The 19,030-nt window shown below is 55.9% G+C and overlaps 3 protein-coding genes across 12 annotated transcripts in view; 2 read left to right on the plus strand and 1 right to left on the minus strand.

The window, feature by feature from the left end:
• The first annotated feature begins 122 nt into the window (after nucleotides 1-122).
• Nucleotides 123-4,382, plus strand: DUOXA2 (dual oxidase maturation factor 2). The gene is made up of 6 exons (XM_008269068.5): nucleotides 123-521; nucleotides 1,472-1,529; nucleotides 1,766-1,900; nucleotides 2,078-2,291; nucleotides 2,542-2,756; nucleotides 3,126-4,382. The coding sequence occupies exons 1-6, from the start codon at nucleotides 375-377 to the stop codon at nucleotides 3,320-3,322; spliced, it is 966 nt and encodes a 321-aa protein (XP_008267290.3). The 5' UTR covers nucleotides 123-374; the 3' UTR covers nucleotides 3,323-4,382.
• DUOXA1 (dual oxidase maturation factor 1) lies at nucleotides 3,853-14,906 on the minus strand. 8 transcript variants are annotated; one of them, XM_089310255.1, is made up of 9 exons: nucleotides 14,848-14,889; nucleotides 14,523-14,600; nucleotides 14,181-14,267; nucleotides 7,812-7,986; nucleotides 7,473-7,530; nucleotides 6,713-6,847; nucleotides 6,280-6,493; nucleotides 5,820-6,037; nucleotides 3,853-4,663 (listed from the first exon to the last, which is right to left on the minus strand). In XM_089310255.1, exons 4-9 carry the CDS (start codon nucleotides 7,956-7,958, stop codon nucleotides 4,410-4,412), a joined length of 1,026 nt encoding a protein of 341 aa, XP_089166381.1. In that variant the 5' UTR covers nucleotides 7,959-7,986; nucleotides 14,181-14,267; nucleotides 14,523-14,600; nucleotides 14,848-14,889; the 3' UTR covers nucleotides 3,853-4,409. The 8 variants fall into 8 exon arrangements, with proteins under 8 accessions (XP_089166381.1, XP_089166380.1, XP_051678385.1 ...); XM_089310254.1 differs by having other exon boundaries at nucleotides 14,181-14,340; nucleotides 14,848-14,885; XM_051822425.3 differs by lacking the exon at nucleotides 14,181-14,267 and having other exon boundaries at nucleotides 14,848-14,906.
• Nucleotides 14,907-14,940: 34 nt separating this feature from the next.
• Nucleotides 14,941-19,030, plus strand: part of DUOX1 (dual oxidase 1) — a 33,316-nt gene continuing 29,226 nt past the window's right edge. For 2 of the 3 annotated variants that reach the window (XM_089310251.1, XM_089310252.1), the window contains exons 1-3: nucleotides 14,941-15,073; nucleotides 16,361-16,534; nucleotides 16,798-16,907. In XM_089310251.1, the coding sequence (XP_089166377.1) occupies nucleotides 16,850-16,907 (58 nt within the window). In that variant the 5' untranslated portion in view covers nucleotides 14,941-15,073; nucleotides 16,361-16,534; nucleotides 16,798-16,849. The remainder of the gene's footprint in view (nucleotides 15,074-16,360; nucleotides 16,535-16,797; nucleotides 16,908-19,030) is intronic. The other variant, XM_070054121.2, reaches the window with a different exon arrangement.

Here is a 19,030-nt window from a genome sequence, read left to right on the forward strand (position 1 = left end):
CCGGGGCTCGCCCATCTGCTGTGAAGGCGGGGCTCCTCTCATTTGCATAACGCCCTCCGCCCCTCATTTGCATGACCTCTTCCCGCTTGGACCCTGCCGCCGGAGCAGGTAGGGACGACCTACCACCACGTTCCTATAAAAGGGGTCCGGGTTCCGCTCAATTTCCAAACGCAGCAGAGCCGGCCAAGTAATCCATCAAGACCAGTGAGAAATAATTTAGCTCGCTGGCTAGCCCGGCTCTGCCTACGCCAAACCCAGGACGCTCCGGGACAACGGGACTCTGCATTTCCTCTGGGCGGAGCCGCCGGGCTCACATTTGACGGTACCCCCAAGGTTCCAGCGACCTCAGCCCGCCCGCCCAGCCTGTCGACAGGATGACTCTGTGGAACGGTGTGCTGCCGTTCTACCCCCAGTCCCCGCATGCGGCCGGCTTCTGCGTGCCTCTGCTCATAGTCATTGTGGTCTTCTTGGCCTTTGCTGGCAGCTTCCTGCTCATTTTGCCTGGGATCCGCGGTCACTCGGTAAGGGATGTGGGGGAAGCTCGGGGAGGAGGAACAGGCATCCAAGACAGATAAGGGTGTCAAGGGCCTCCAAGAGGAGTCAAGCTGAGGCTCAGGTAGAGCAAATTTCCAAGGCTGCTGCAGCCAGCACCGCTTCCCAGGAACATTCTGGAGAGAGACCCTGTCCCCAGCTGCTGCACAGACAGGGTGCCCAGTTCAGTAATCCTAGAGCAGATTCTGGGCTCCACATGCCACCGGGGCCTCCCACCTCCATCCAGACTCTGCAGTCCCACCCTGGTTGTTCCTCTGCACCGGCTTAGAGCCAAGAGGACAGCCAGCCACGGCCAGCAGCTCCGGCTACTAGGTTCCTCTTTGTGTCGGGTTAACATACAGGTGTCTGGGTGCACCACCCTCAAGGCTCAGAATTCCAGACTGGATCCCAAGTCTGGGTGTATTTCATCAGACTTCCCTCCTCCTGCAGAACCTGGGCTGTGCATTTTTTTCTAGTCTGAGAGGGTCCAGGGCTTCTTTGTCTTGCTCTGTGTTGGTTTCCCAGGGAACTGGTGTGCCCAGAAGTACGTCTGTATTACCAGCTCCTCTTACCTGGCCACCAGGCCCTGGGGCCTCCCTCTTCTGGAGGCAATGACCCTGGCCTGCCTGGCACTTCTAGACTCACTGAGCCTCAACCAGAAGTGACTGGACCAGGAAGTGGGGCCAGATCGGGCGCCAGACGACTGGGGGATTGAAGGTGGCTGGCTGCAGGGCGGACCGGGAAGTGCGGCTGGGGAGGGGGAAGCACAGGCCAGAGGACATCAGAAATGCCAGTGGCCCAAGGGCAGTCTCAGAAAAGCATGCCCAGCAGCGGCCTCCAAAGGTCAGGCGCGTGACTAAAGACTGAGGTAGAGCGGGGTCACTGGAGGTCTCGGGGACTCCCTGGGGCAGTGCCCTGATGGGAGTGCCTATTCCTGCAGCGCTGGTTCTGGTTGGTGAGAGTTCTTCTCAGTCTGTTCATAGGCGGAGAAATCGTGGGTGAGTGTGCGGTGCAGCCCAAGGGGAGGGGAATGGGCCCAAGGAAGGAGGCGGGAGGGGTTGGTTTCCTGCTGCCTCTTCCCAGCTCCAGCTCGTTCTTAGTGCTGGCTTCCCTGCCCTTACCATGCGCTTACCCTGGCCCCTAGACCCGGATGTCTCTGCACAGTTCCACATCCCATCACCCCTCTCCTAATTCACCTCTTCATCCCCACCCCTGTCGCTTGGTGTGCCCACAGCTGTGCACTTCAGCGGAGAATGGTTCGTGGGTGGAGTGTTCACCAACACATCCTACAAAGCCTTCAGCACGGAGCAAGTGCAAGGCCACGTGGGTCTGCACGTGGGCCTGGTGGGTGTCAATATCACGCTCAAAGGTGAGGAGGCTGCGGCCAGACGGATTCCTGGCGCCGGGGATTGGAGCAGGGGCAGCTCGGAGGACCGCTCACAGCCCACAGCCCAGCTAGCCTCTCTCCTCGGGCTCGCCCCACCCCTACTCTCCCATCCGAAGCCGCTCCTGTCTGAAGCTGCCCGGGTCCTTTGGCTGTGCGCAGGGACTCCCGTGAAGCAGTTGAATGAGACCATTGACTACAACGAGCAGTTCACCTGGCGTCTGGACGAGGACTACACCAAGGAGTACGTGGACGCGCTGCAGAAGGGACTGCCGGACCCGGTGCTGTACCTAGCGGAGAAGTTCACGCCGAGCAGCCCTTGCGGCCTGTACCAAAAGTACCACTTGGCGGGCCACTACGCCTCGGCCACGCTGTGGTGAGCCTGGGGGAAGGCCCGCCGCGCTCGGCTTGATTGCGGGCGGGAGGATCTGGAGGGCCGCGAGGGAGTCCAGAGAGGCCCAGCAATGGTCTGGCGCTCGGGAGCCTGCTTCTCCCCCCAAAGCCCTTCCCCGGGGATTCCCCTGCGCCTCCGCGGCCTCCGCGCAGCGGTAGCACCGGCCGGGGAGCGAGGCTGCGGGAACCGGGGCGCGCGGGGCACGGCTGTTCACGGTCGCCCCCTCCCACAGGGTGGCCTTCTGCTTCTGGGTCATCACCAACGCGCTGCTCTCCATGCCGGCCCCGCTCTACGGCGGCCTGGGGCTCCTGGTCACTGGCGCCTTCGTCCTCTTCTCTATCTTCGCCTTCGCTTCCATCTCCACCGTGCCGGTCTGCCCGCTCCGCCTCGGCTCCTCGGCATTCGTCACGTACTACGGCGCCGCCTTTTGGGTCACGTTGGCAACAGGTGGGGACCGAGGCGGCGGGCGCTGGGCGCTGGGCATTGGGCGGCGGCGGGTGCGGACGCGGTTCCCAGCGGTTGAGCGCGCAGGTTCCAGCTTGCAAAATGAGTTCCCATCTACCATCTTGGCGCACGGGCACCACTGTGCCCATTTTGCAGATGAGGTTCAGAAGGGCTCGGTTAGCGCGCGAGCCCGGGGATGGTGCCCTCCGCGTCAGAAGCCCTTTTGCGAGGGGTGTGTGTGTGTGTGTGTGTGTGTGTGTGTCTGGGGAGCAAGCTGAGGGGTTGGCTCCAACAGATGGGGCTGGGGTGCCAGGCTCTGACCTGGATCCCTGCTTCCCTCCCCCTGCCGCTCTCTCTCGGGCGGCGCCGCAGGCATCCTGTGCCTGCTGCTCGGAGGGGCAGTGGTGTGTGCCCACTACGCTGCACCCAGCGCTCTCCGCACCTTTCTGGACCTCCGCGACCTCGACTACAGCGGCCTGGAGAAAGAAGGCGGCGCGCCCCTCTTCCTCAGCAACGCTCTGGACAAGCAGTTCCAGCCCCCGGACTTCAGCATCACCACAAACCTGTGAAGGGGACGCCACTCCGGACTCCCACCCCGCCTCGGGGCCACGCGGGCCGGGAACCAGTGCCCGCCAGCACCCAGGGATAGGCAGGCAGCGTCTGACGGTGCCGCACGCGCCAGGGATGCGGGGTGAACTGTGAATAAACTTTTTTGTTTAAAAAACAAAACTCTCCCACCCCACCCCCACTACTTTCCAAGGCTTCTCTGGGCTGTCGGAGAGCCACGCCCTCGGCCGGCTTCGCTGGGCTGACCACAGCCTAGTATTGCTGGTTCTCTCTCTGCGCTGCTGCGGCTCCAGAAACTTCCTCTCGGCAAAAGCCAGAGTAACCCGGGAAGGCGCTGGGAGAGAGCGCCCTCTAGTGAGGCCGGAGGGGAACGACTGTAACCAGCAGCCTCTGAGCCGCCCCAGAGAGTGTTGGCTCTCATCCTCCTAGCTGAGTGGAGTTGATTCGCTAACTCCTTCCACTGGGCTTCATTTGGGGTTGTCTGAGAGCCAAGGTAAATGTCGGCAAGGCATAAAAAAAATCAATACTAGAATTTTTGGTTTTTTTTTTTAGGTCCTTTGCAAGCCCTACAATCTTATTTAACACATTTAAGAACTGAATTCAAAGAGACGGTGGCACGGGTGGTTCGTGTAAGATCCGGAATGGGGAGCTGGGTCTCTTCTCCCTTCCAGTGCTGTCCTGCATTGTACCAAGAGGTCAGACAAGCCGGGGAGGTGAAGGAAGAACGAAAGGGACCCAGGAAACAGAAAATAAGAGATGGATCACACACACAGGTCATGTGGGTGGAGCTGGGTGTCAGTGAGTGGCTCCTTGAGGAGGCAAAGCATCTAGGGAAGGCAGGGCTGCTGTGCAGAGACACGGGCGGCCCCTGCTGGGCCCCTGCATGGGAGCAGGAGGAACCCAACACCCCTTCAGCACCTTAGGGCTTTTGTTTTGTTCTCTCTTTAACAAAAAGTAGAGCCTCCTCTTCCTACATTGGAGCTGAGGGTCCGATCAGCTCACCCTGCGGGAGGTCCTGGCAGTTCCATGGGGCCCCAGTGAGGTCTGCAGCCAGACTGGAGGTCCAGGTGGCCGCCGGGCAGGGGGACATTAGCAGGCACAGTCAGGCTCGCGGGGGCACACCTCGCTGCAGCACACCTCCGAGGAGGCCTCCGACAGAGCAATGTCCTGGGGCTCCGGACTCTCCGCCATGGACCGGTAGCGGGGAATCAGGAGGCCCCCTTCCGCGGGACCCAGCTGCAGCGGGTCCTCCTCTGCACTCTGGTTAAAGAAAGCCTTCAGCCTGTGGGGCTGCATCCTGTGGGCCACCAGCATGGCCAGGCCCAGCAGCACGCACAGTAGTCCTGTGGATGACAGCAACGGGTGTCCCACCTTAGCCACAGGGAAGCCCTCCCAAAGACATCTTCCCCCAAGAGCATGCCCCAGGAGACATCTTCCCCCAGGAGTCCCTGACCCAGGGCAACTTGGACCCAGAGCGGTAACAGGTTGGGGTCATTTGGCTGGTGTGTCTCTGTTGCCCTGGTTCTAGACTCCAAGCCCAGGGCTCTTTACATTATATCCAGGGAGAGGGAGAGAAGGGAAAGGGAGACAGAGAGGTCTGAAACCCAAGAGAAGCCCTGGGAAGGGTAGAGCACAGAGGTGGCAGGGGAGGGCATGAAGGGGTGGAGGCAGTGGGACAGGAGAGGAGGACGAAACCACAGGACAGGTTAGGGACACAGAAGGGGCCTAGGAACGGGACACAGAGAGGGTGTTTGGGAGAAGTGGGAAAGGACGTGGGTTTGGAAGATTTAGGAAGGAGCTGGGTGAAGTGAGATGTCGGGGATGAGAGACATGACAAGAGGAGGAGGTGGGAGAGGAAGCAGCACTGGGGAGAGACATCCAGGACAGTGGGCACCTGAGAGGGATGGGGCCTTAAAGAGGTGTGGGTGATCCTGTGCCTGGCTGGGAGACTGCCTGCCTAGCCCATGCAGGAGGTTGAGGGGACATGGCCAGGGAAGGACTCTATGACCTTACTGCTGGCAGGCAGCAGGAGCCCCAGGCACATTCCCCACCACCACCACCACCACCAAACCCCTACCCCACTTCCTGTAGAAGGGCCTTGTAATTAATCAGGTAAACAGCTCCCTGGTGTGGCCCAGACCCATAAGGACCACTTGGAAAGCTACATAGGCTACATGGCCTTCAAGCTGATTGGAGAAGCATAGCGGTGCCAATATCGACTTTATCCTATAGAATTAGTGTCACCCTGAACTACTACTACACCCTCTCTTTGCCTGCCCATTAAAAGCTTGTGGCTGATTGTTAATAAATGGACATGTTCACTGAAACTTGTCTCTAGTGCTTCTTGTCGAAGAACACCGTCACCCCACCATCCTGACAGTGTGGGCCTCGCAGGACATGCCTGAAAGAGAGGGAGGGGGCACACTGGCCCCCAGGACCCCCACCCTGATGGTCCCTGGCCCTGAGCCCTCTGGCGCCTGTCTGTAGGGGGTGTCTCACCTGTGGTCAAGGTGATCCAGAAGGCAGGCCCATGGCGAGTGTGCAGCACAGCAGTGCCCAGGCGCAAGGGACACGGTGGGCTGAGGGCTGTGACCGTGGAGAAGATGAGCAGGGCCAGCAGCTGGGAGATGCCTGTGGCCAGCAACATGTGGCCCCCGTAGACCAGCGCGGGCATGGACAGCATCACATTGGCCAGCAGCCAGCAGAGGAATGCCACCCTGGAGAGCCAGGGCCCAGTGAGGGTGGCCCAGGCTCCTCGACCTGCCAGGGAAGCTGGAGGGTCCTATAGAGGGAGGCTCAGGGGCCCAAGGGTGCCCCAAAGGTGTGAAGTCGGGGTTTCTGCCTGTGGACTTCCCAGTCAAGCACTGTGGTGATGGACACCAGCCTGTCCCGCCTGAGATATCCACAGGAGTGGAGGCAAGATAGGTTGAACCCGTGTCCCCTCCCTCCCCGTGCTCACCACAGCATGGCTGAGACGTAGTGTCCTGCCTGGCGGTATGGGTAGTGCAGGCCACACGGGCTTTGTGGGGTGAACTTCTCAGCCAGATAGAGCACAGGGTCTGGCAGCCCCTTCTCCAGGGCCTTTGCGTAGGCCTCCTCATAGTGCTCGCCCAGGCGCCAGGTGAGCTCCTCATTGTAACTGATGGTCTCATTCAGCTGATGCACTGGGGTCCCTGGGGAATGAATGGGGCAGCTGTGTTCAGCAAGGAGTCGAGGGCAGAAGGAGAGGAGCTGGCTCCCTCTGTTGACAGAAGGCAGCTTTGAATTTCCCTTCCTGCCCCTCCCCCGCTCCTGCTCACCCTGGGTGCCCGCATGCATGCTTAGCTCTTGGGACCACACCAAAGACACAGAGCACAGCCGTCCCCTCCTTCCCAGGAGGAGCCCTCCCTCACCTGTGAGCGTGATGTTGACGCCTCCCAGGCCGATCTGCAGCCCCACGTCGGCGCTGATCCACTCGGAACTGAAGGCTTTGTATGTTGTGTTGGTACTGATCTGACCCACAGACCACTCAGAACTGAAATTCACAGCTGGGGTTGGGAGTTGAACACATGGGAACTCAGGCAGGTCTGGGCGTTACTGGGTTAGCGTCAGAAGGAGCGTTACAAGGGCTCCGTGTCTGTTTGGGTCCTAACTGTATACCTGCTAACCAGTCCAGGGACTGGATCCTGGGCAGCCTGCCAATCGTATGTGTGGGCTGCCTGCTTGGTCATACTCCCCACTCCCCATTTAGGGAGAGTCACTCAGGCAGTGGGGGAGGAAGCACCAGCCTAACCCACGACAGGCAAACCAATGGCTTGAGCAGAGACTCTCCACGGCTCCTGTTTGCCCAGTCACCAAAGCCAGGCAGGCAGCAGTCCCCATCTCCTCTGCTCCTGTCTAGAGCCCCTCTCCCCACAGACATTCATTTGGGCCTGCTCTCCCCTGGGTAGAAACGCGACAGGTTGAGGAGAGGCACCTAGCATGGCCACACCCCTCGGGGCTAGGGTAAGAGGAAAAGGGTTAAGGCCGTGGTGGGAGAGGTGGGCAGGCAGCGTGTGGAGGCCACCCTGAAGCAGCGACCGCCGTGGGGACACAGGGAGAGGAGAGGCAGGCTGCTGAGGCAGCCCCATGGGCCAGAGGCACTTGCCCGAGTCAGCTGTGCTTGGCACTCACCCAGGACCACAGCCCCGATGAATAAGCTGGTCACCACCCGCAGCAGCCAGAACAGCCTCTGAGTCACAGGATGGGAGAGTGGGGTTAGTAAGCAGTGCCTTCCTTCCAAGCCCACCCTTCCTTCCTCTTGCCAGTCTCGGGGGTAGGCTAGGCATTCAGCAACCGATGTCACTTGATTAATTGAGATCGGAGTGTCTGGCACACATAGTAGGTGCTCAACAATTATCTTTTGACTCAGTGAGTGGGGGAGCTCTCCACTGTATGTGTGGTGGGAAAGGGGGTCTCTTCCCTGAGGCTGGTGGCAGTCAGAAGGTCTCCGGGAATGGGGTTGCTTCTTACCATCTTGCCCCGGATGCCGGGCAGGATGACGATGAAAGTGACCAGTGCAGTCAGGAAGATGGTGATGATGACGGCCAAACTGGTGTCTATTGGGAAGGTTGGCTTGGCGCCAGCATAGAAGGGGAACGTGTGTCCGAAAGCCGCCATTCTGCTGGAGGGCTGCAGGGAGGCAACTCTGTACAACAACGATGGACGTCTGTTGAGTGCCCTCTAGCACCAGGTATTGCTCTTGGTGCCAGGGACACAGCAAAGAACAAGGTGGACCAGATGCCCTTCTCTGGAGCCTGCATTCCAATGCCTCACCAGGCTCCCTGCCACTGCCATTCCACGGCTCTCAGCCATCCAGCTCCCCAAGTATCAGCTGACAGAACCAGGGTCTTGGCAATCGGTCTCGGTGCCCCAGGTCCCCATAGCACTGTCTCCACTACCTGTTTCTTCTGAGACTTTTCTTAAGATATATAATAATGTCCTTTCTTCTCCCTTGGGCCTATCGCACAAGCAGATAGATCACAGACATAAAAAGAGCTACATTTACTATTAAGTGGTGGCATAAGGGTCAAAGAGGGCCCAGCGGACCAAACAGTTGGCTTTCTGTCCCCAAAGGAACAAAGGCCAGACAGCTCTGCTAAGTATATAATCCAGCTGTGTCACTAGCGGATGGATTCCCAGACCTGGCACTGCCCACACTGGCCCGTCCAGCTTTCTCAAGCCCCCGAGCTCCTGTTCCGGCCATTCCAGAACAACTGAGCTTGATTCGGTTCACCTGGGTAAGCAGTGAAGTGGCCTCTCCCCTCCACTAAGCACAGAGCCAGGGCCGGCAGTCCTTCCAGGCCACACATCATCCACACTGGCCCTTCCTTTCCTTTCCAATGCCCAGGCCTTGTTACTGCTCACACCCTGGCTTGGTCTTCTCAGCCTATCCCCTAACCTCAGAGCTTATCTGAGTCTAGTTTGTCCTGTTGCCTACAGGATATTGGGGAAACTGCACTTGAACTTACTATGTTTAGCTAAATTTCAGACAGAAGGGGTTGCAAGATACACAACTATTTTATGTACCACAAAGAATAAAAACGTATTGTGAATGAAAGCCTGACAGTCACTGTTGGCAAGACTCATCACAGTTTTGGAGATGTAAAAACGTGGGGGGAAGTCTGTTGGAATCAACAGTCCCAGTCCTGCTCATTTCCCGGCTGTGATCTGGGCTGCCCTGGGGTCTCAGTTTGCCCAGGAGGTTCCATCATGCATTCGCACTGCACGGTGTCTTGTTAAGTGATGCAGGAAAGGATCAGCTTGAGACTCAGTTCCAACAGGTTTGGATTCTCCCGCTGCCTCTTGCAATTTATTTGATTTCTGCAGAGACCCAGTTTTCTTTTAAAATGGAGATAATAATGTCACCCAATAGGGTTATTCAGAAGATGAAATGAGATTGTGTGTGTAACGCATCAAGGATCGTGCTGGGGACAAATTACCAAGCTGGGGAGAAGACGGCATTTCATTACTCCATGTTCCTCTTTCTCCAATCCTTCCTGGAGAGAACCCTGGGCTGGGGTCAGTTCTGGGTTTAGTTGCACTTTCTCACCGACTCACGTAACACTGGACAGGAAGTGACAAGCCCGTGGTCCTTGGCTGCCTCATGTTAATTGGATAAGACCATCTCTGTGTGCTTTCCGGGTCCAGTGGTAGGACTCTCCCACTATACACTCCAGCTGCCAGCCTTCCCCATCTGCCAAGCTGCTCACTCCTTATGCTGCCTCTGGGAGCACAGCATGACATCGGGCAGAGACACAGTTTTCACTTTAGATCCTGTGTTTTGGACAACTTGCATAACCCCTGCGTCTCAGTTTTCACATGAAGTCTTTGTTTCTTCACTGTCCAACCCTGCCAGCCCAGAGGAAGCAGTGTCTCTCTTCTTTCCATTTTGCTCTCCTCTGTTCCACACCTGCCTGGAGAACCATGGCTTTACCTTCGGCTGTCCCTCTTCCCCTTCATAGCTTTTCCACATCTTCGTCTGCTGGCTCCTCCCGAGGATATGCTTAATAGTTTCCTTCTCAAAAACACAAATAAGGAGCTGGTGCTGTGGTGTAGTGGATAAAGCCGCAGCCTGCAGTGCCGACATCCTATATGGACACCAGTTCAAGACATTGCTGCTCTGTGGGGAGCAACCCGGACTAGACTAAGTTACTGGAATTAAGACTTATTCTATGCATCTGCTCTCCCACAATATGGCGCTGAGAAGGGAGAAACAGCTTCTACACAGCTGCCTCCAGTTCAACCAATAAACTGTAGGACCTGCTCCTGATTGCAGGAGAGCAGCGTACTCGGCGTGTGGGTAGCAGAGTTGGGATTGGTGGAAGAGGACTATAAAGGAGGAGAGAGACAACATGCACCAGGAACATCTAGCTGAAGGAACACCTGTGTAACCCCCGAGAGAGCCGGCCGGCGGTGTGCCGCTCCCCCGCGGAAGTGGGGAAAGTGGCCGGGGGAACCGCCCTTCCACGGAGGTGGAAGGGACGGTAGCCAACCTGGGAAGAACCAGCAGCAAACCCGGGGAGGGCCGAGCAGACAAAAGAACAGCTCAGGGTCCTGTGTCGTTCCTCCACGAAGACGGGGAGCGACACTGCTCCACTTCTGATCCAGCTCTCTGCTATGGCCTGGGAAAGCAGTAGAAGATGGCCCAAGTCCTTGGGTCCCTGCATCCACATGGGAGACCCGGAAGAAACTCTTGGCTCCTGGCTTCAGATCGGCCCAGCTCTGGCCACTGCAGCCATTGGGGGAGTGAACCAGCAGATAGAAGACTTCTCTCTCTCTTTCTCTCTCTCTGCCTCTATGTAACACTGCCTTTTAAATAAATTTAAAAGTATATAAATCTTTTTAAAAACCCACAAATAAAAGGAACATTCTCCCTCACCATCCGATCCTACTCCCTTTCATAAGGAGGATTTTGGAAAGAATCATCTCCATCAGTAATGTCACCGCCTTATCTCCTCGTCCCTGCCTTCCCCATTAAGTCACTAGGTGTGAAGTCCAGAGGGATGCGTATAGCTTGTACGTTTCACCCCTCTCCACCCTTGAAGCTGAAGACACTACTCTTGAAGGGTGGGAAGGTGTTTGTCCAGGCTCTGAGAGCATTCCAGGTATAGAGTCAGCATCTACCAAGGCAGGAAGGCTTGAGAGAACATGTCACTTGACGCTGGAGACCATACTCTTCAAACTTTTCCTCCTAGCATCTCCAGGACACCATTTTTTCCTGCCTTGGGCCATCCTTTTCTCAGACCCTCTGCTAGTTCTTCCTCCTCCCTGGTAAATGCTTCCAGGACCCTGTCTTAGCTCCACTCTCAGCATGGTTTAACATTCCCTGGGCAATGATATCCACTCCCATGGCTGCTGGTGCCCAGTGTCTCCAGGAGGTCTCCTACCTTAGCAACAAACACAAAAGGAACAACTGCACCGCGGTTATTAGGTGCTAACGGAATTCACTGTCTCTACCTTGCTTTTTATGCTTTTCAAAAACTTTGTCTCTTTGGCACCATCAACACTCCCTCAATCAAACAGGCCAGACACCAGGGACATCTTACCTTCAAAAGATGTCCTGGAACTATCCACAAACTTCCTTTCATATTGCCTCTGCCCAAATTGCACAAATCTCTTTCCTGGTGCCAGAATAATCTTTCTACTAAGCTAATATCACCATTTCACTTCCCTGCTCTGGGTGGGATCTAATCTTCTTACTGTCACAGATAATGTGCCTTGAGATCTGGTCTCACTTATCTCTCCATCTCCATCTTTTGCTCAGCCTAATCTATAGCCACTCTCAATTACTTGCCTCTGCCTGAACCTGACATGTTCTCTCAAGCCTTCCTGCCTTTGTAGATGCTAATTCTATGCCTGGAATGCTCTCAGAGCCTTGGCAAACACCTTCACACCCTTCAAGTCTCAGCCTGTGTTACCTCCTCCGCGAAGTCTCCTCTGACACCACTGGGCCAAGGTAGAAGTTCCCACCTCTAAGGTTCTGACTGCATTTTGAACGTACTTCCATGCTCACAACAATGGCACCGTACTCTAATTGTTTGAACATCTCTCTCCGTGTTAGGCTCTAACCTCCATCAGGGCAGGGACTTTATCGTCCCATCTTTGCATCCCTCATGAGCAGCATATACTAATTGGGCTCTGCATCAAATGAATGAGCACCACTCCTCACAGCACCTGCTTCTGATTTCCCACACAAGAGGGAGCTGTGCCTCCTCATTGCCCTGTGCTGGTTCATTCAGCACAGTCTGAGGGGCACCGCCCCTGGGGGCTGAGGACTGTACGGCAGGAGTTGGTGGGTCCTGTCAATTCTTAGTGACGTCAGACAATTTCAGAAAGCCTCTTCCAATGGCTGGGGTCTTCAAAATTAGTGAAGACCCAAATATGAATGTTCACATTTAAACACACATTTCAACCCTAGCTGAAGATGAGTAACTACGAGTTTGTGGATTATTTTGTAAAATATGTGACAGTGATATTTATTTTAAAGCAGATGCTTACTGGTCTAAAAGTTTTTAATTTATGACACCAACATTGAAGCCATTATATTTTATATGAAGGCTACAGAGGAAAAGTACATAAAGTGTAGGACGTCTTGGCTAATAAGGTAGGAAGCAAAGCAAGTGTGTTAATAGCAAGAACACACACATTTGCAATACAAGCAAATAATATAATGTATTTTTGTTCAAGATCACATATTAGCATTATTCCTGCATTTATTTTAATGAGAGGTCATAAAAATTTTTACAAGACTGGCTCATCTCTATTAACATGGTACTTCAAAGAAACATTAACAAAAGATTTTCTGTATCTTAAGTACAGGACATTGTTAACTTATTTCTAGTCCTCCAAAAAATATTTATTAAAGATGACTAAGGTAAAAAAAGACAGTTACTGAATAAAATCTGGACTTGCTTAATTTCTTCTTATTCAGTTTTAAGATTGAGGTCTTTCTTAATCTATATGGCCTAGTTTAAAATTGACTTCTCATGATTCTCTTCCTAATTTGATTTCCATTATGAAACTAACAGGGCTCCTGAACAGAGGAGGGACTGAAATGGAAAGTCCCCACCCCCAGCAATCCTGGGGAACCCCCAGGAACATCTTTCTCCCTGGCTTTTCAGGCAGGGTCTGACAGCAGGGTTTGTTCTAATCTGAGAAAAATCTCATGCCAACATCAACCTGACTTACTGCTCCCGTACCTCACCACCACAACTGCTATACACAGTGTATACAGATACAAATAAGCAGACACAAGGTGCAAGCAAACACACACCCACAAGCTTATGCAAACAGACACAGACACAACAAGAAGAAACAAGACTCTCTCATTCTCGGTAACACAGACACCTGTGTTACTCCATGACAATACCTGAGGTGGGCCACTCCCACACTGTGGGGTCTTCCCTTCTCACTCGCCTGGGGGTGGAGCGAGGCACTGTACTCCCTTCTGGACTCCCTTTAACACTGAAGGCTTTCCTCCTGTGGAGCTGCACTTCAGACACACTTACCCACCCTTCCCCTCCCACAGTGGGCGGTGAGGCCGTGTATACACCAGACGTGAGTAAGAATAAAGGTACGGTCTTCCAGCTCACAGCCTAGTACAAGCCCCAGTCTCCACCACGCAAAGTTCTGTGAGCGCCTAGCAGCCTTTCTTGTAGCTGGACAGGACTTTCCTCCCTGCCCACCTCTGCCATCTGCTGGATCCGGTAGAGTGAGGACTGCAATTCTCTACAGAGGGGGAACAGGTGACATGTGTGGACTGCCAGGAGCTCTGAGGCTGGCCTACTGGCATGTGGTGATTTCTTTCTGCGGTTGGAGTAGACCCTGTTAAAAGTTCACAGTGGTGGCTGGCCAAGGGGATCCTGTCAGGAACTCCTGTCCTGAACTTTCCTCTTAAGAAAGGAGTGTGTGTGTGTGTGTGTGTGTGTGTGTCCTCCTGCTGTTGCTCTACAAGAGGAGTTAAGTGGCAAAACAGAACAAACTTTGAAAAGTGAGTTGGCACAGGATCCCATTAAGGGCTAGTGTGCTGAGGCACTCCGGGGTGTGGGATCTCGCACGCCAGCCCTCCGAGACTGCAGCCAAGCCGGGATAAAGAGTCGGTGGCTATAAACTCTGCAGCGTTTACGGCCTTACCAGGTGTTCCTTGCCTCCTTAGTTTTTCATTAAACCTCTGCTTTGAAGAACTCTCGCTTGACTTGGATTTGGTCGGGGCGGCCGCGGGGAGTGTGCCCCCTAGGGGCCGGGGCTGGGATTGCACTTCAAGCCCCCTCCAAACCCACGTGGACCGCACATCGTAGCCGCTGCCCGCCCCGCCACCCTTACGGGACCACTGCTGCCTACCTTCGGTGCGTGCGTGGCAGTGGGCGCCGCTCGCCGTCTCCTGCGGACCCTCACACGCAGCGCTCCCGGGTGCGAGGACGGAGGGACCTGGGTCCAGATGTTCACCAAAAGTGCGCCCCCTTTCTCTCCGCGAGGCTCCCTTCCAACCCCCACTCCTCTCCTAATTCATTTAAGGACCAAGTTGCTGTGACCGGACAAACCGGGTCGGGGTGCTCCCCCGCCACCCTCCCGCCCCGCTTCCAGTCACTGCCAACCATCTCAGACCGCGCCCTGGCAATTCGGCCCTCAGACCCCCTCCTCTCTGCCCAGCCCCGAGGCCCGGCACCCAGAGACAGCGCAAACCTGCCAATGCGGTTCCGGTTGTGGCCTGGCGTGGGCGCGGCTCGCGGGGCTCCGGGACCCCCAGGGTCTCACAGGAACCTTGGAGAGAGCGGTTTAGGATGAATGGATGCCTGGCTTTGATATCGGGCTGAACCGTGGTGGCGTGGGTGGGGTTGGCCGGTCCTCTTGGTCGTGGGGGCCAGACCCGACGGTGTGGAGAGGATTTGGGGAGGGCCGCACGTCCTTCTTCTCGGACCCGCGGGACTGGGGCTATTCGCCGGCCACCTACCCACCCCCGCCGAGCTCCTTCCCCTCCCCTGGGTCCGCAGAGCCCACGGCTTCTCACCTGGCGCGCCCGGGTTCCCCGAGCGCCACGTCTATCCCGCCCCGCTCGGTGCCGCCCCGCCCCGCCGCGCCGAGGAGCCAGGACGCGCCGTCCCCTCTACATCCCCAGCCCCGCCCGCCCCGGCGCAGAGCAGAAGAGGCAGCAGGACGAGAGCCGGCTTCGCTGGCCCCGCTGGGAGCCGAGCCAATCCGCAGTCGCGGACTCGGGGACAAGGCCTCGGCCACAGGTCAGATCGGGGTGGGATGTGGGGGGGCTTCTCCCGGGGCCACAGGCCTGGGCGCTCTGGGCAAGGGAGGGCGGGGGGGGGGGGGCGAGAAATCCTGGACTCCCCCTGAGCCTCGGCTCTTACCCTGAGGCTGACCTGGGCCCTGTCGGGACCTGCCCTCTGCCCCACCAAGGTTTGGGGAGATAGAGTTCTTCCGGACCGCGGAATGGTGGGAGCCTTCTCCCTCTGGCACCAGCACATCATGCCGGAGTCAGACTCCCTGCCTCAGCCCTCCTTTGGGACCAGGTTGGAATCTCAATGATCTTGACTCATCTCCTCCCAACCGCAGGGCCACCACTCTGCTGAAAAAGTGGCCACGTGGGGCCAGAGGCGGGCAGCCCTGTGTTCTCTCCTTAGTTCTGCCACTGCCTGGGGCCTCACCGCCCTGGCCTGGGCTTGCGCCTCCTTTTCAAAGCTGTTGGGAACATACTGCCTCTACATTGCTGGGTAAATCCTTCCAGTTACCCTCATCCACAAGGAGCAGTTATTAGGTATGCCCACCTTTCTCTCCAGGTGGCCCCCACAGCCTGGCCTGGAAGCCCCCTGTATGCCCTCGGGGGATCGAGTGGTACATTAGTATCAGGGGCCCAGGATCCTGACGACATGATGGTAGGGAGAAAGGGCGGGGCCTCTGGGATCAGGAAAGGACCACCTGGGCACCTTGGGCATGTCTGGCCTCAGTCCAACCACCCAGAGCTCAGCTATTCCCATCCTATCAAAAGCCAGCACCTGGACAGACTCTCTGGGACCAAACAGGTAGAAAACGGAGCTTTAGAGTTATGGCCAGGGCCCAGGGTTTTTGTTTAATGGGAGGTGGGGAGTAGGGATGAGATCGCTCTGTGGCTTCTCTCCTTTGTGACTGGTCAACCTGTCCAAGGGCCCGAGGCTTTCCCTGAGCCCTCCCTTCCTTCCACCCCACACCCAGTCTTCAGGTAGCCTTTAGGAGGTCATCACTGGCTTTAGGTCCTCCTTGTACCCTACAGGAATCCCAGCCTCACTCCCCTGCTGCCTCTCTTCCTGGGTGGTTTCTTGGCTTGGGGAGAAGCAGCCAGGAAGCCAGCACCGAAACATGAGCGCCTGGCAGCCCTTCTGAGTCCTCCCAGGGGAGCCAAACTCCAGCCTGCCTTTCCTGTAGCCACATTTGCATAACCTCTGTCACTTTTCTTGCTTTGAATTCCACCTCGTTCCCACATCTGATTCTGGCAGCACACTGAGATGTGAACAGTTGAGGCATGTTTACTCCCACAGCTGGAAGAGGAAAGCAAGAATCAGATAGGAGAAGTTGGCCTGAGATTTCACAGTGCACTGACTGGCAGCAGCGCTGAGACCTCGGGCAGTCAGTCATCTGGCCTCTAGGCAAGGCTCTGTCCACATTCTACAGGAGACTGGTCCAAGGCAAAGTTTTCCAAGTCATCTCAGAAGGTAAAGTCGAGGGACGCAGGGATTTCTGTTTGTTTTGTTCACTGCTGACTCTTTAGTGCCTGGATCAATGCTTGCTACATGGTGGGTTCTTGTCAAGTATTTGTTGAATGAAGGAAAGCAATCTAGGGAGAGACTGAGTCTCTTGCTCTTTGCTACCCACCATGGCCCTGGCCCAGCGCCAGGCCTTGATATATAGGGGCTGGCAGAGGCCTTGGCCTGATTCTCCTAAACAGCTGGAGCTCATTCTCCCTGTTTTTATCTAGGGTCTTCCTTTTGGGGTATCCTGACATCTGAGGCCGTGGTATCACTTTCATCATGGACTTCCGCCTGGCTTTGGCATGGACACTCCTGGTCAGGCCGTGGATCCTCATGGGTGAGTACAGACTGGAGAAGCATGGCTGGTGGCAGAGGGAGCCAGCATCTTCCAGGTTCCCCCAAGGACGGGGGCTGTGTCCGATTCACCTCTGCATCCTTCATCCCTAGCCATGGTACCCTGCACTTGGTAGGTGCTCGATGCTAGCTGCTGAATAAATGGATGAAAGCAGAATGAAAATGATTTCCAAATACACAGATTTTGGAAGCCTTCGACTGTACTTCCTGTTGTACTCCTGGAAGTTTAGGGGTCCTTTCTCCTCTAGCTTCTCTCTTTTCCTATAGAATGAGAGCCACTGACTCAGGAAAAGATTGATTAGACACACAAGATTATGAAGGATCTGGGATGGCCGGCACCGTGGCTCAATAGGCTAATCCTCTGCCTGCAGTGCCGGCATCCGGGGTTCTAGTCTTTAATATATATATATGAAAAAATAAAAAATCTGGCTGGTTATTCAATCTACTGACCAGAAAGATCCCTACCCCAGCCCTTCCTTCCCTCTGCGCCCCCAGCTCAGTTATTCCCCCAACAGCTGAGTGCTCCCTCCTAGTCTAGTGTTTAGAGAGTACAGCAGCATCAAGAAAAGGAATTAAGTGTGGGCAAGATGCCCCAAGGCGGAAGAGGCAAAGTCATCCACATGATCAGTCCAATCAAGTAGCTGGGAAAGAAGACCAAAAAGTAGCAATGCCACACCCTGCCCTGGTCCCTCTCTACACTGCATCTGCCCAGAGATGGGTCACAGAATGGCATGGCTTCCCAGGTATGGGGTGTGGTGTCTCTTGCTCTCTATGTGTATTTGGGTTGGGGGCAGTGTCTGCTGTGCTGTGGCCTCCAGGAAGCAGAGGTAGAAGGGAGCAGAAAGCTCCTGCACCCCCTTCCCCATCACCGCTACTCCCCAACAGGGTCCACTTCCTGTCTGGGGCTATTTGTCAGTTCTGTTACTTTAGCGCTTCCTGCCTTGCCTCCTCCACTGAGTGGCTTAAAGACTCGGCTTGAGTTTGGCTGTCACCTTGGCCGGGTTTCTCCCTCTGCACCCTACCTGTCACAACTGTGCTGGGTTAGGCCGGCGCCATGGCTCACTAGGCTAATTCTCCGCCTTGCGGCGCCGGCACACCGGGTTCTAGTCCCGGTTGGGGCGCCGGATTCTGTCCCGGTTGCCCCTCTTCCAGGCCAGCTCTCTGCTATGGCCAGGGAGTGCAGTGGAGGATGGCCCAAGTGCTTGGGCCCTGCACCTCATGGGAGACCAGGAGAAGTACCTGGCTCCTGCCATCGGATCAGCGCGGTGCACCGGTCGCAGCGCGCCAGCCGTGGTGGCCATTGGAGGGTGAACCAACAGTAAAGGAAGACCTTTCTCTCTCTCTCTCTCTCTCTGACTGTCCACTCTGCCTGTCAATCAATCAATCAATCAATCAAGGATCTGGGAGTCATATTGGACTCCAACCTGGAACCATCAGTGTTTCAAAACAATAAGATCCACACCAAAACCAGTATGATCCACAAGCGTGTCATCTTGCTACCCTCAGCTCTGGACTGTCTCTTCCTAGAATCCGAAGCCATGTTGTGTAGGCCGGGTCTGTGAGGAGGGAAGACACACGGTGCCACAGACTAGCTTAGAAAGAGCAAGTCTCTGATCATGAGGGATGGGAGAGGGCAAAAACAGGAAACAGAAAATCCTGTGGAGGGTTCGGTCCTGGCTGGGGGTAACAGGACAGTGACACAGCTGGCGCAGCCTCCCCCGGCAGGGCTGCTCACACTCTTGGTCCTTCCAGCTCTCCCTTCCCTGGGTTTCTCTTTTCTCCCTCACCCTTGTCCTCTTCTCCCCTAGAGGCACTCTCCCATACCCTCCCCGAGAGGTTCCCTCCTTGTTCGGCTACCAGTTCATCCTAATGATCACACGCATGTGACTGCCCTGGTCCCTGACCCAAGTCCTGGATCCTTAGGTGGGTCCTTTGCTCAAACACCAGGACTTGAGTCATTTTCTTTTCCTGCCTCCTGGTGAGTGAGTGTGTGTGTGTGTGTGTGTGTGTCTGCAAATGCATGTGGGGCAGAGATCCTGTGCATTATCTGAGTGGGGAGACAGGAATGGGTCTCCCTCTGGCTAAGAGGAATGCCTTCCTCTGTTC

The sequence above is a fragment of the Oryctolagus cuniculus genome, chromosome 12, assembly GCF_051225735.1.
Source record: "Oryctolagus cuniculus isolate XC-2025 breed Fujian yellow rabbit chromosome 12, ASM5122573v1, whole genome shotgun sequence".
Classification (NCBI taxonomy): domain Eukaryota; kingdom Metazoa; phylum Chordata; class Mammalia; order Lagomorpha; family Leporidae; genus Oryctolagus; species Oryctolagus cuniculus.